Here is a 15,974-nt window from a genome sequence, read left to right on the forward strand (position 1 = left end):
ATATTAAAAAAGTTTGGGGACTAATTTAAAATGAAGATTATAGTTTGGGGATGAAATTGAATTGTTTCAAAAGTTTGAGTAATTTAGAATAATAGTTATATTTTAGGGAATAAATTAGAATATTAAAAATTTTAGGGGCCAATTTAAAATGAGGGTCATACTTTGAGGACATGTAATGCAATCAACTCATTTAATAATAATATTTTAAGAATCAATCAAACGACATCAGTAGTTAAAGTGAGTATTGTTTTCCCTAAAAGTCTCAGATTTGAATAACGACATCTGCAAGATGTGTATGAATTCATTTTATATTGATTAAAAAATTTCGATCAACTATATTAATAAAAATTAATAATAATTTAGTTAGTCTTTTAAAAATTGCCATCTTAACAGTAATTTTTTCAACAATCTTTGACTTTAAATAAATACTTTGATTAAAAGATCATTAAAATATTTTATTTTCATCAATTATTTCATATAGTTGTAATCTTTGTTATTAAATAAATCTTTGTGGTAGTTATGACTAGTATAAATATGTTGCCAATGTAAGTAAATGAGATATTATAGATAGCATAGTAGTATCGATACTTCATCGAAGGTTAGAGACTTAGAGTGAATCTCCTAATTAAACGGTTGAGATCTTTCTACCATTTAACCAAAGATGGGTATAGGTGAGGCGGAGCGGTCCCTTAAAATTTAAAATTATTATATATTTAATTTTTTATATATTTTTATTAAAAATCTGTTTTTATTTCCTAAAATTTTATAAGTTCATTTTCGCTCCCTAAAATATTATAAGTTCAAATTTACCCTCTAACATAAAATCACATGTTCAAGTGTATATTTTTGGCTTAATGGTTTAGAGAATCAAAATATTTTGTTATCATACAGTCGTGTCATTGAACCGTCACTTTAGCATCGTGAACTACCATATCAACATCCTGACAGGTAACAACGGAAACCGTTGGTTAAAGGATCATATTAGGTTTTTTTTTTCGAAGTTTGAAGATCATATTAAGAGCAAAAATAGTTTGAGGATCACATTAATTTTTTTAGAAATTTTTAAGGGTCTCAGTTATTTTTCTAACTCCACTTTGAACAACCAAGAGGCTGCATGCCAAGAACTATCGTGTGCTACATAGCAAGGAGTGATTATTTAATGATAAGCAAATAGTGTTTGATTAATTGTTACCTCCTTTTTAATGCAATAACAGCTAGATGCAGCACACATTCCATAACATAACAAATTAGACAAAGGTTATACGGCTTGGGGCTAAACAATTTTATCCAAAGTGATACACAACACAACCATTCTCATCATCAGTCCATCAACCTCTCCATAACCAGTTTGAGAACAGCAGGTGCATCGACTGCGACCGCCACCTTCACCGAGGGTTGATCCGTCCACTCCGTGATCTCAGCAAACCTGGTTAACTGTATCCACTCTATAAGGAAACGTCGTACATCAACACAGAATTTGAAGGCTATAAGTGCATGTTCTATACATTCAATCTATTTATCTAGAATCCAGGACAAACACGAGCATTCATTCTGTACGAAGATTAATGCACAGAACAAAGGTTTCATATAAGCTCGATTCTGTTCACTTTGTATAACTTCATCCAGAAGCATATTGCAGAACAAAAAAATCAAACCAGATCACATGAAGCTCAGTTAGTCTCCTCAGGTTCCAATTCTTTTGATAATATACACATACATACACAATATCTAACCTTTTCTGCTTGTTGTATAATAGTGTTAGTCCTCGTGTGATGCCGTTTCTTTGAACTCGGACGGCACCCTCCGTGTAAGTGAGAAGTGAAGGATTAATGGCTGCAAGCATGGCCGTTGGATCATGAAGGTACACACCTGCAGAACGGTAGTGAATAAATTAAAAGGTTGCGATTCTGCTAAATTCCCTTAACCATTACCAGCGGGCAAACCTTTTGTGCTGTATGCTTCTTGATGATAATTGAAGTACACTCCTAGTATTTTTGCACAAGTACTGAGCAAAGGTTCCAGTTGAGCTAGCCAATTTGTCCCAATCAGCATCTAAAATATGTCAAATTTGATAAAAACTGATGACAACTGAAAAGCAAGATTAGAAAATGAAGGAAAGTGTTGCGGAAGACGGCTTTCGGATAGAGCAAAATCGCAACTAATAATTTGATAAAATAAAAATGAAGATAAAAGAGACACAAAATTTACGTGGAAAACCCCTAAATAATATAGGGTAAAAACCACGGGCAACGGTAGAAGAATTTTACTATGAGAAAATAGGAATTACAACTTCTCTCGATCTACCAAGGAGAAAACAATGATAATTCTCTCTTGATAAAAATGAGAAAACAACTCTCAAGAAAATATCTAAATTTTCTCTAGTATTGGAAGAAAGCTAGAATGCTTTGGGATGGTTTTAAAGCTAAATGAGCTAGGGTATTTATAGTTGAAGCTTAAGGACTAATATTGTAAATACCCTAAAATTACAATGACTAAAATTGAAATTGTACCTTGCTAGTTTTCAACCATTTTAGCTGCCCAATTTGAACCAAAATAGCAGCCATGAATTTCCAAATTTGACCAAAGCAGCAGCCGTGAACTTTGAATTGATTTTCAACAATCTCCCACTTGAAGATTTGATTGGAACAAATCATATCTTCACACCATTCTTTCTACCTTGTACCTTCATGTTGCTTACATCTCTGACATGCCACAAGAGGATCGATACCAAGTAAATTTATCGGTATTGATCGCCTTCGTCATGAAATCTGCTATGTTGTATTTGGTATGGATCTTCTGCATATCTATCGTTCCTTCTTCTACCTTTTCACGAATGAAATGGTATTGAACTCGTATGTGCTTTGTCCTTGAATGAAATGCTGGATTCCTTGCTAAATGCAAGGCGCTTTGACTATCACAAAACAGAGAGGCATACTTTTGATTGTGCCCAAGCTCTTCCAATAACATCTTCAACCAAATTGCTTCTTTACTGGCTTGTGCAGCTGCTACATATTCTGCTTCTGTTGTGGACGTAGCCACAACTGACTGCAATTTTGAAACCCAGCTTACAGCTCCACCAGCAACTTTGAACACATATCCTGTAGTAGATTTGATTTTATCCAAATCCCCTGCATAGTCAGAATCTACATACCCATTGATTAGTAAGTTTGATCCTCCGAAACATAATGCAACATTTGAGATCCCTTTGATATATTTCAAGATCCTCTTTACTGTATTCCAATGCTCTTTGCCTGAATTTGCCATGTACCGACTAACCACTCCTAGTGCTTGTGCAATGTCTGGTCTTGTGCATATCATAGCGAACATTAAACTTCCCACTGCTGATGCATACGATACTCGAGACATCTTCATCATCTCTTCTTCACTGTTAGGACTCATACTGGAGGATAATTTGAAGTTAATAGGAAGAGGGGTAAAAATTGGCTTACAATCTTGCATGTTGAATTGTGACAAGATCTTCTTCAAGTAATTCTTTTGTGAAAGCCAAATCTTCCTATTATTTCTATCTCGGTGAATTTGCATCCCTAGAATCTTGTTTGCTGATCCCAAGTCCTTCATTTCAAATTCCCTAGCCAATTGTACCTTCAATTCTTCAATATGATCTTTGTTCGGTCCTACAACCAACATGTCATCCACATACAACAACAAAATAACAAAATCGTTATCACCAGACCTCTTGAAATAAGCACAAGGGTCTACATTAAGTCTGTTGTATCCAAGGCACATAATGAAGGAATCAAATCTCTTATACCAACACCTCGGCACCTGCTTTAGACCGTACAGAGATTTGTTCAACCTGCAAACCAAATTCTTCTTTTATTTTCTTCAAAACCTTCAAGCTGGAGCATGTAAATCTCTTCTTCAAGATTTCCATGAAGAAAAGTTGTTTTAACATCTAGCTGCTCTAGATGTAAGTTCAATGTAGCACACATTGCCAAGAGTACTCGAACTGTTGCTAGTCGAACCACAGGAGAAAATATTTCATTGAAATCAATACCTTCTTTTTTAGCATATCCTTTGACCACCAATCTTGCACGATACCTCTCTACTTGATCGTCACCATTTCGCTTGATTTTGAAGACCCATTTATTACCAATTGGCTTTCTTCCTTGTGGTAGTGGCACAAGGTCCCATGTATTATTTTTATGAAGGGCTTCAATTTCTTCTTGCATCGCCATCATCCACAGTGAAGCATCTGAGCTGTTTATTGCCTCCCGGTGTGTTGATGGCTCACCATCCTCTGTTAAAAGGCAGTATGCAATATTACCTTCTATAACATAAACTGAGTGCCAATTGGGACGTCTTCTCACACGATCTGATTGACGAGTTGTTGGAGCTTCAGAACTCTCTGGTTCTTGTTTATCATGTGTTGGTTCTGCTTCAGAAGAATCTCATTGTTCAACCTCCTTGTCCATATGTATCTGTGTAGTCTCTGACTTTTCAGCGCTATCATCGTCTTCTTTTCTTTGTATTTTATCTTCTACAAAGATAACATCCCTGCTGATGATCACTTTGCAGGCAGTGGATCCCACAAGCGATACCCCTTGACTCCATCAACATACCCTAAGAATTTGCATTTCCTGGATTTTGGATCCAACTTTGAGATTTCTTGGGAGTTGTACATCACGTACACAATACTTTCAAATACATGGAGGTTTGAATAATTAGCTGGTTTTTCAGTCCACATCTCCATTGGTGTCTTTAGCTCTATTGCAGTTGATGGAGCTCGATTCACCAAATAACAGGCGGTATTGACTACTTCTGCCCATAATGATTTTTCTAGGCATGGATCCCTCAACATTACTCTTGTTCTTTCTAACAAGGTTCTGTTCATCCGCTTTGCCACTCCATTTTGTTGAGGAGTGTTCGCCACTGTGAACTGTCTTTTGATGCCTTCTTTCCTGCAAAAGTCATCAAATTCTTCACTTGTGTATTCTCCTCCATTATTTATTCTGAAACACTTGATCTTATTTCCAGAATCAAGTTTCACCCGCGCTTTGAAGTTTTTGAAAGTTAAAAACACATCTGACTTCTTCTTAATAGGGTACACCCAACATCTCCTAGAGTAGTCATCAATAAATGAGACAAAGTATTTTGCTCCGCCTAGGGATGTAACTGGTGCTTGCCATACGTCAGAGTGAACCAATTCAAGAACACCTTTGCCTCTAGAATTTTATGTGTTGAATTTCAACCGGTGCTGCTTACTTATTATGCAATGCTCACACAAAGGAAGTGATACATTTGTTAAGCCTGGAAGTAGCTTTTGCTCCACAAGGATTTTTCATTCCTTGTTCTGACATGCTCCAAGTTTCTGATGCCATAGCATTGCAGAATCTAAACTACATAAGGCAACAGAGGCTTCTGCTTCTAGCAAAGTCTCTCCCTTCAGCATGTATAAGTTTGTTGTTATATTTTCACCTTTCATGATCATAAGCGATCCACAGAACACCTTCATGATTCCTTTCCGTGTTTCAATCTTGCTTGCATTATTATCCAACAATCCGTAGGATAATAAATTTTTCTTCAGGCCTTTCACGTGCCGCACATCTCGAACAACTTTAATTGTTCCATCATACATCTTCAATTTGATGGTTCCCACACCAACGATCTCTAAGGCATGATCATTGCAACTATACACAGATCCTCCTGAGACATGTTCATAATGATGGAACCATTCTTTTCTTGAGGTCATGTGATATGTTGCTCCTGAATCAATGAACCATATATCTGCAAATCGTTTTCTGCCTTCCACGGTGGTTAACGCTTCACATCATAGAGCATCTCCATCATATGAAGTGTTTGCGGTATTGCCTTGTGGATTAGAGTTTTTTATTTAGACTCCAATAATCCTTCTTCAAGTGACCCTTCTTTCCATAGTTATAGTACTTTAAATTCTTCTTGCTCCTCAACTTCGATCTACCATGTTTATGACTGCTGCTTTGGCCACATTCCGTTGATCTCTCTCTCATCATTGTTAATGTTTCTGCTTGTTGCAGATTTACTTGTCTGTCTTCCTTGTTCTTGCGCCGATTTTCTTCTTGTAGAACAGCATCTGCAACGTCATCGAATACTAGACTGGTGACATTACTGTTTGTCAAGTTGATGATGAGTTGACCATACGAATTAGGTAGAATTTGAAGTAGAAGTTCAGCACGTTCTTGTTCTCCTATTGTACATCTTAAGGATGTAAGCTGAGAAAATAAAGTGTTCAACGTGTTTAAGTGCTCCATCACTGAAGTAGATTCTGGCATCCGGAGAGTGTACAATTTTCTCTTAAAGAAAATTTTATTGTGCAACGATGTGGCCTCGTACAATTTGGTGAGATGATCACATATCTCCTTAGCTGTCTTCTTCTCCTCGATTCTTGACAATACTTCATCTGCTAATGCTAGATGAAAGTTTGCCATAACATTCCCGTCCATTTCGATCCATTTGTTGTCATCTGTAAAATCTACCGGCCTTTCATTGATAGCTGTTAGACATCCGTCTTTCCTCAGGATGACTTTCATCTTCAATTTCCACAATGAGAAATTTCTCCATTTAATTTTTCAATATCAAATTTCGTTACCATAACTTCTTTTACGGATAGCTCCCACTATTTCACTAGCGTGAATAGTTATCTGGAACCTTCAAAGAATGGGTAATAACTTCTTACTTTCTTATGTTGGAGGATCCACCTTTTGGTGGAAACCACAAAGACAATAAACAAATATTACACATTATAATCTGGCTCTGATACCAATCGTTGCGGAAGACGGTTATCGGATAGAGCAAAATCGCAACTAATAATTTGAGAAAATAAAAATGAAGATAAAAGAGACACAAAATTTACGTGGAAAAACCCTAAATAATATAGGGTAAAAACCACAGGAAATGGTAGAAGAATTTCACTATGAGAAAATAGGAATTACAACTTCTCTCGATCTACCAAGGAGAAAACAATGATAATTCACTCTTGATAAAAATGAGAAAACAACTCTCAAGAAACTCTCTAAATTTTCTCTAGTATTGGAAGAAAGCTAGAATGTTTTGGGATGGTTTTGAAGCTAAATGAGCTAGGGTATTTATAGTTGAAGCTTAAGGACTAATCTTGTAAATACCATAAAATTACAATTGTACCTTGCTAATTTTCAACCATTTTAGCCGCCCAATTTGAACCAAAATAGCAGCCATGAATTTCCAAATTTGACCAAAGCAGCAACCGTGAACTTTGAATTGATTTTCAACAGAAAGAAGTCCCAGAAACTAGAAATATAAGGTATTCACATATATGTATAGAGAAATCGAACATGTTCTTTCTATATATTTTTTTATACTTTTATTTTGGCCTTGTCCAGTATAAATATTAAGAATTTCAACTAAATGTCTACCACATAAACAAAGATATATAGATAAGTCTACGATACACGACGCACATCACAACATATCATTAAAGTGACATACCGAAACATACTATTAATCAAATTGTCCTTATTAAATAAATATTAAAAAGGAAAATTATACGTTTAATACTTACACTATCATTTTAATTTTATTTTAGTACCTAAACTTTATTTATTTTTAGAATCATTAATGACAAAGCTGATGTGGTATGACATATCAATTTTTTATTCTTTTAATTTTTAGATCAATTTTTTGTTTCTCCGTCAGAATTTTTAATTAATATTATTAATCCAATTAATAGTGTCACATGTCACAAACTACAAGTGTAAAATAAAAGACATTATTATTTCTCTTAGCAGAAATTGAACCTAATCCTCTTAAATGAAATGCAAGACACCTAACTATTAAGTTAAGCTAGACATTTGAGTTAATTTTACCATATTCATGTTTTTTATGTGAAATTTTGTGGATTAATTAAAGAATTTTACAGAATCAGATTTGTATCAAATCTTTTATAGCTTTGGTAAAAAAAAGAGGCATTGGTTACCTCGATTCTTCAAATGTTGATAGATTGGATGGTTATTGTGCTCAAATTGTATCAAATCCATTGGTTCTATACATATATGTTCTATATTCATGCTCTTGAGTTTACTGCAAATTCACTGTTCAGTGCCTCTCCTTGGATCCTTAAACTGCTGCTAATCTTGGGGTGTGAAATGGAAATAGTGTTTGTGCGTGCCGAGCTTCATCTAAATTGTGGATAAGCGTACTCTTTTAGGTCTTTACCTCTCTAAGGGATAGGAGTTATATTTTCTCAAATCTGTGATAATAAAATTCTTGTGGGGCTAAGTTAGGACATGTGTCAATATTATCAAGGGATGTTGTCATGAATAGCAATATTAGCTATGTGCGGTGATGGACATAAGATTTTATTCTGGGGAATTTATAAAATTTAAGGGACGAAAACAAATTATCAATGAAAAATATAAAGAAAATTCCTAAATTATATGAGATTTAAATTTTTAGGAGACTGCCCCTCGATCCATCTCTGATTATGTTTATTGGAGAGGTGGTAAAGGCATCAAATATTATTGAAGTAATTCACACTGATTACAATGCAAGTCTGGTGTTTATATACAACACACACAGCTCATAACCGCACTATAACAGAATAACCACTCCTAACAGCTCAACAACTTCCTAACAGCTTCTTAACAGCTATTGCCAGCATGGCATGGCAGTAAGACTTGCTTATTCCCTCATTTTGCTAACATTCTTCATACTTCTTCTCATCCTCCAAAATAAACTTGATGAACACATATCTTGGATCGAAATTCTTCAAATGCAGCTCGTGCCAATGGTTTAGTGAATCCATCGGCTATTTGATGCATTACTGGAACATAGTTAACTGTTAGTTGGTCTACTGTAACTTTCTCGAACATAAAGTGGACATCAAGGCCGACATGTTTAGATTGAGCATGGCAAACTGGGTTTGCGCTCATGGCCACTGCACTGGTGTTATCGCAGCAGACAATTGGTTTATGGTTTTGATGAATGCCAAGGTCGGATATAAGAGCTTGAATCCATGTTATGTCAGCAGTTGTGTCTGCTACACTCTTGTATTCAACCTCCATTGTTGATCGGGAGAACGTTCTTTGTTTTTTTAGCACCAAGTAATAAGGGACTTGCTAAGAAACACCCCGTAACCATTGATGGAACACATGTCATCAATGTTGGCTCCCCAATATGCATCAGCAAAGGCTGTTATGTCTGATCCATGACCAGTTACTGAAAATAAAAGTCCAAAATTAAGTGTTGATGATAGATAACGCAGTACTCGCTTTACTGCAACAAAGTGAGTCTCCCTTAGTGTATGCATATGTTGAGCAACATGTCCCACACTGAATGAGATATAAGGCCTAGTATGGCATATGTACAAAAGTGAGTCAACTATACTTCTGTATTTGCTGGCAATCTGAACTAGTTTGCCCTCCTCATGAGAGAGTTTAGGAGACATCATAGGTGTAGCACAACTTGCTGCATTCCCCATTCCAGTTTTTTTGAGTAATACTATAACATATTTTCTTTGACTTAGTATGATTGAGTTGTTAAGACGTTTGACCTCAATCCCCAAAAAGAAGCTTAGCTCCCCAAAGTCCTTTAATGAAAATCGATCATACAATATCGAGACAACATTTTGTATAACATTAGAATCTTGGCCTGTCATCACTATATCATCTACATATACAAGGGCATATACATAGTTGTCATGTGCATATTGTACAAATAAGGATGAGTCTGCTCGATAGACTACAAATCTCATATGCAGTACGTTGTCTTTAAGTTTCGAGTGCCAATTGCGAGGTGTTTATCGAAGACCATAAAGTGTCTTCTCCAGCTTGCACACAAGTGGTTGACCAAGTTCATCATTTTTCTCAAATCCAGGGGGTTGTTGCATGTACACCTCCTCACTTAACTCTCTATTGAGAAAGGTATTGTTGATATCAACATGCCTAAGTTTCCACCCACTGGAGACTGCTATGGCTAGTATTGTGTTGAATGTTGAAAAACAGACTACAGGACAAAAGGTGTCCTTGAAGTCCTGGCCTGGAATCTGTGAGAATCATTTGGCTACCAGGCGTACTTTATACCTGTTTATTGATCCATCAGGGTTGTGCTTGACATAAAAGAGCCATTTACATCCCACATCCATCTTATCCTTGGGAAGCTTAACTAAAGTCCACGTGCCATTGTTGAGTAGAGTATTGTATTCATCGTGTACTACTTCAGCCCAGTGAGGTGATTGAAAAGCAGTACGAATTGTAGTTGGGACCTCATCATCCAAGCTAGTTGAATATACTTTAGGTTTGAAGATGCCACAATGACTGCGTGTCATCATATGATGAATACGAGTTTGAAGTGTATTATCAGCAGGTTCAGATGGTACAAGAACAATAGAGGATTCAGGGATATTAATAACTGGTTCAGAAATATCACCTTGTATGCCATCACCTGATATACTGTCAGCATCTGTATCCACATCTACATCTTCAACTGAAGCAGTTTCTTCTGGCTGAGCATCAGAAGAAACATGTGGAAATGTGTCTACAGGGATTTGTTGAGATACACTGTTGTCCATTTCGACTTCATTGGGAACCACTGCACCATCATATTCTTCATGTATTGTAGTTGTATTAGGCAGATGATGTGGAGACTGAGCACGTGAGTTTTTGACTGGTGTAACAACTTGAGCACGTGAGTTTCTGACTGGTGTAACAACTCGCAGAGATTGAGTGTAAGACATGGAGTTGGCTGTTGAACTCAAGTGATCACAACTGCTTTTCCCTGCAAATAGAAATATAGACTCGTTAAACACAACATGATGAGAAATATATACTCGTCCATCAGTTGCCAAGCATTGGAATCCCTTGTACTGAGGGCTAACTCCAAGGTAAGTGCACACTTGTGACCTAAAGGACAGTTTGTGTTTTTAAAACATCCTCAAATGAGAAAAGCACTGGCAACCAAAAACCTTCATCATAGTGTAGTAAGGTTTTTTTCCAAAGAGCTTTTCAAATGGTGAAGCATTTTTTAGGACTTTGGTAGGCAATCGATTAATTAGATATATTGCATATGACCAACACTTTATTGATATAGAGGCTTGAGCTAATAGCACTAATGCCATCTCGACAATGTGACGGTGTTTTCTCTCAACTACACCGTTTTGCTCAGAGGTGTGTGGATAAGTGAGTCTGTGCACAATGCCTTCTCGAGCTAGTAAGGGCGAGAAACTGCGAAACTCACCACCCCAGTCTATTTGTAGTACTTTGATGGTGCTGTCGAATTGATTGGCTATAAATTTCTGAAACAATTGGAATGCTAGGTATGCTTCACCTTTATGTTTCAAGAGATATATCTATGTGTGACGTGTGTATGCGTCCACAAAGGAAATGTAAAACTTAAATCCATTTGAAGACACGTGTGGGGGTCCCCATAAGTCAGAGTATACAAGTTCAAACGAGGAGGCTACCATTGTATTTTAATTACTAAAAGGTAATTTGTGGCTTTTGCCTAAATGACATGCCACACATTCTTTATTTACATGAGAATGAACTTGAAAACTTAGTTCAGAAGCTATTCTTGATAGAATTTTAGCTGCTGGATGGCCAAGTCGCTTGTGCCATAGCTCATCTAGTGGGGTTGATTCCAACTCGGCATTTGTTTGTGCCACATGAACTTGTAATGGTTCGTTATTCATTGCAAATAAATATAAGCCATCAATTTCATCTCTTTCAAGTAGCATTTGTCCAGTATCCTAGTCTCGAACGCAACATCGATTGGCATGAAATTCAATGAAAACATTGTTGTCCCTAGCAAACTTCGAAACCGAGAGTAGGTTCTTTGTTATTTGTGGCACTTGCAGCAAGCTATTCAAGAAAAGTACACGTGAAGAAGTATTGACTTGAGCATGGCCAATCAAGGCAACATCAAGGGGCATTCCATGTCCAATTAAAAGCTTACCTGGACCTCGATACTCAGAGGAGTTTAGCACTTTATTAGCATCTGCAGTAACATGGTGTGTAGCTCCTGTATCAACCACCCAGCGTTCAGATTACACAACAGCAGTATGGGCTTGTGGTTGATTACCTACACCTGAAGCATTCCTTTTCTTTGCACAACACTCACATCCTTCATCATCAGGTGACACTGTAAAACTGCCAGAAAAAAGTGTAGCTTTGTATTCAGATGAATATTGGCCTTGCTGAACAGAGGGAACACAAGAGAAATCTTTATCATATTTGTGCCAACATCGATCAACCAGATGCCAATCTTTCCACACAGTTGGCACTGAACCCTGGACCTGCCACGACTTCTACCACTGGATCGAGAGTTATACGAGTAATCAGTCCTTTGATTAGAACTATTGTGCACCATTGAATTATTTCTTACTTCACCTTGTGCAACATTTGCAGCCATAGGCAACATTTCAAGCTGATCATCGAAACTAGCTAATTGAGTTTCTGCATCAATTAGCATAGTAGAGATGTTGTCTAACGACATGGTGTCCCTCTTTGATGTGATGAACGCCATGAACGGCTGGTACTCTCTAGGGAGTCCTTTCAAAATGCTAGCAATATGTTCAACTTGAGGAACTGTGTTGCCACAAGAAGCTAGGGCATCACATACCTCCTTTACACGCATAAGGTAAGCTCGCATTTAAGGATTGAAATTTGTAGTGAAGGCTCATAACTGCCGTTGTTGAGCGATTGGCAAAGAAATGTAGGACAGTGTTCCACACAGCTGCTACTATTTTAGCGCCTATAAATTGAGGGAGAAGATGTGGGCTGATTGTGGAAAATAACCATGAGGCCAAAGCACTGTCTTGAGCTACAAAATCTTCATAATTGTTGTTGATACGAACCGTGCCATCATCATCGACCACTGTCTCCGGCGAAGTCGTTGTTGCTCTTGTAAGTAACCGCTCCAGCTGATGACTTCTGACGGTGAGCAGGATCTGCTGCTTCCAAAGGAGAAAGTTCATCTTATCTAGGACTACATTTACCTTTTTATTTGTAAATGATTTCGAGCCCATGATGGACTCCATCAAAACCAGTTCAGGCAGCAGAAGACAATCTCGAAATCCCAATATCAATGGAGAATGATACCATATTGGAGAGGTGGTAAAGGCAACAAATATTATTGAAGTAATTCACACTGATTACAACGCAAGGCTGGTGTTTATATACAACACACACAACTCATAACCGCACTATAACAGAATAACCACTCCTAACAGCTCAACAACTTCCTAACAGCTTCTTAATAGCTATTGCCAGCATGGCATGGCAGTAAGACTTGCTTCTTCCCTCATTCTGCTAACAATGTTTGTCAATTATTATATGAATTAAATTGTAGAGTCTAGTCTAAGCTTTTAGATGGTTGAGTGTGTGAGATATGGATAGGAATGAGTTCATTTAATAGTGTTTCCTATCTCAAAAGAAAAATTGTAGCTGGTTGAAAATTTTATAATTTGAATGGACTGACTAGTGAGATGTTCAACCTTTGTTGTATTTGGGCAGATCGTGGATACTACTCAGTCGAGACTGTCACACTCTTAGTGGCCTTGAAAGTCCGTTATAGAGAGAGAATCACAATTCTAAGAGGAAATCACGAGAGCCGACAGATAACTCAAGTGTAAGATCTTTCCACTAGATTTCCTCCTTTCTTTTAATGATGTTATATCAGATACAGGAACAAAGAAAACAACATTTAAGCTTTGCTTGAAAGGGTGAAAAGGTTTAAATGTAAAAAGAAATTGTCGACCGAATGATTAAGTTACTAGATAGGAAAGGTGTTACAAAGCTTAATCATTGGTAAAAACTGCAGTTACCATGTAAGGCCTTCATTATTTCTACTAGTAAAATTTCCAAACTCTGTTCCCTGTTTTGTTTATATGGGTTCACTCTTTAATTTACCAACTTCCCCTGTGTTTTGAATCAATACTCCCTTCCAAAAAATACCTTCGAAAGGCCTGTGGATTCCATGCCATGCCTGAAGCAATACAAAGATACTAGAGATAAGGATGTCAAATTTGACATTTTTCAGTAGTTACAAACATAAAGCAACTAATGAAAAGGGAAATCTCATTGCCATTTAATTTATAAAGAGAACTTTGAAAATCTTGGGAGTTTGTTTATTGGTGTTTAGAACTTCTCACATTGCATTGTATGATGAGGTGGTATATGGGTTGCCACATTATTGTTTTTAAAGTTTTATTTCCCCTCCTTGTCAGGTATGGTTTTTATGATGATTGCTTGAGAAAATATGGAAATGCCAATATGTGGAAGCATTTACAGACCTGTTTGATTATTTACCACTCAGCTCTTATTGAGAGTCAGTTCTGACTTCAACTTTACCAGACTGTTTAAGTTATTGTCATGATAGCTTCTGAAAAGCATAGCATTTTGACATCACAGATCTTTTGTTTGCATGGAGGACTGTCACCATCTTTGGAAACATTAGACAATATTTGAGACTTGGACCGTATGCAGGAGGTATGTATACGAGTGATACTCTCAGCTTTCGTTGGTCATCTTGATCCATGTTCAAGTGGTGTACTGGTAATTTGCCATATACTTCGAATTATGAAGACTTGTTAGATTATGAATGGTAGGATAGTTGAGACTTGAGAAAATGGCCAACAAGTTTCTGTTGGGGTCTATGGTGCCACTGAAATTTGTGATTAAGTTGCCTCGAATCTTTGGTGCATTATTTTCGAAACTTTACGATGTTCATCATTATCTGGCTCTCTTGTTTTTATAATCCTGCATTCTGTGGGTCTATTCATGGTAGGTTCCCCATGAAGGACCAATGTGTGATCTTTTGTGGTCTGATCCTGATGAGCGATGTGGTTGGGGTATATCTCCACGTGGTGCCGGTTATACATTCGGACAAGATATTACTGAACAGTTCAACCATACCAATGGTCTCACTCTGATTTCACGAGCCCATCAGCTTGTGATGGAAGGATACAGCTGGTGTCAGGTGTGGGAACCAATTCAAGACATATTTTCTAACATGTTTTACTGTCATACAAGTATAATTGATTCCTTATTATGTGCTTCCCTTCAGGACAAGAACGTGGTTACCGTCTTCAGCTCTCCGAATTATTGTTATCAGTGTGGGATCATGGCTGCAATTTTAGAGGTTGGGGAGAATATGGACCAGAGGTTTCTTCAGTTTGATCCAGCACCCTGGCAAATCGAGCCCGACACCACACGCAAGAATCCCGATTATTTCTTGTAATTATATTATATGATATGATAACATATGCTAGTTGTTCCTACTTTTTAGCTTCCGTTTACTGATGTATGTCTGCTAAAGCTAGAAGCTTTTATACAAAGTTTTGGTTCATCTTCAGTTCATTCTTTGATGTTTGGAGTTTGTGCAGCTGCTGCACTGATAAAGGCTCGAATGACCTTTTTGTATTTGTATATTTCTCACAGTTTGCATCAATTTTCACGCTTTTTCATCTAATTTCAACTAGTTGTTTCTACTGCATCTGGGAAAAAGAAAGCTAAACTCCCTTCTGATATTTCCTTGTTGTATGAAGATCTCCCAGAGGCATAACGAATCCATCACACCGATCAGTTCCGGTATGCAATTTGCGATACTGAACATGTCTATCAATCAGTTCAATGTAATATCATCCGTAGGTTTTAGAAATCTTTTTTTTTAGGAATTTGACATAAATAAAGCAAAAATTTAAGGTCAATTTGATATTTTATTTAAACTTTAGATGTTAAATTAAAAGTTAATTATTTTTAAGGGGTTACGTTATCAAATAAATTGATAAACATAAGTAGAGATTATCGTGTTGAGATTTTGGCCCACTTGAACTTGTCCCAAAAATTAAATTCATTTGCCTGCACTTGACTCAATTGGGGTTTATGAGGGCTCTATTTAATCTGAAATTCGATTCAATTTTTCTAGTCAAAACTTTACCTGATTCAACCAAATTTATATATTCATTTTCATTAGGTAAAATAAAAATTTTCTTGAAAAAATAA

At 36.8% G+C, this 15,974-nt stretch overlaps 2 protein-coding genes across 2 annotated transcripts; one reads left to right on the forward strand and one right to left on the reverse strand.

Moving 5' to 3' along the window:
• Positions 1-1,173: 1,173 nt before the first annotated feature.
• Positions 1,174-2,088, reverse strand: LOC120129115 (probable uridine nucleosidase 2). Its single transcript, XM_039146706.1, has 4 exons — positions 1,944-2,088; positions 1,734-1,869; positions 1,264-1,426; positions 1,174-1,225 (listed from the first exon to the last, which is right to left on the reverse strand). Exons 1-3 carry the CDS (start codon positions 2,050-2,052, stop codon positions 1,321-1,323), a joined length of 351 nt encoding a protein of 116 aa, XP_039002637.1. The 5' UTR covers positions 2,053-2,088; the 3' UTR covers positions 1,174-1,225; positions 1,264-1,320.
• Positions 2,089-14,283: 12,195 nt separating this feature from the next.
• Positions 14,284-15,394, forward strand: LOC120129113 (serine/threonine-protein phosphatase PP2A-1 catalytic subunit-like). Its single transcript, XM_039146705.1, has 4 exons — positions 14,284-14,303; positions 14,382-14,459; positions 14,758-14,949; positions 15,037-15,394. Exons 2-4 carry the CDS (start codon positions 14,451-14,453, stop codon positions 15,208-15,210), a joined length of 375 nt encoding a protein of 124 aa, XP_039002636.1. The 5' UTR covers positions 14,284-14,303; positions 14,382-14,450; the 3' UTR covers positions 15,211-15,394.
• Positions 15,395-15,974: the final 580 nt, after the last annotated feature.

The sequence above is a fragment of the Hibiscus syriacus genome, unplaced genomic scaffold (genome assembly GCF_006381635.1).
Source record: "Hibiscus syriacus cultivar Baekdansim isolate YM2019G1 unplaced genomic scaffold, ASM638163v2 tig00110483_pilon, whole genome shotgun sequence".
Classification (NCBI taxonomy): Eukaryota; Viridiplantae; Streptophyta; class Magnoliopsida; order Malvales; family Malvaceae; genus Hibiscus; species Hibiscus syriacus.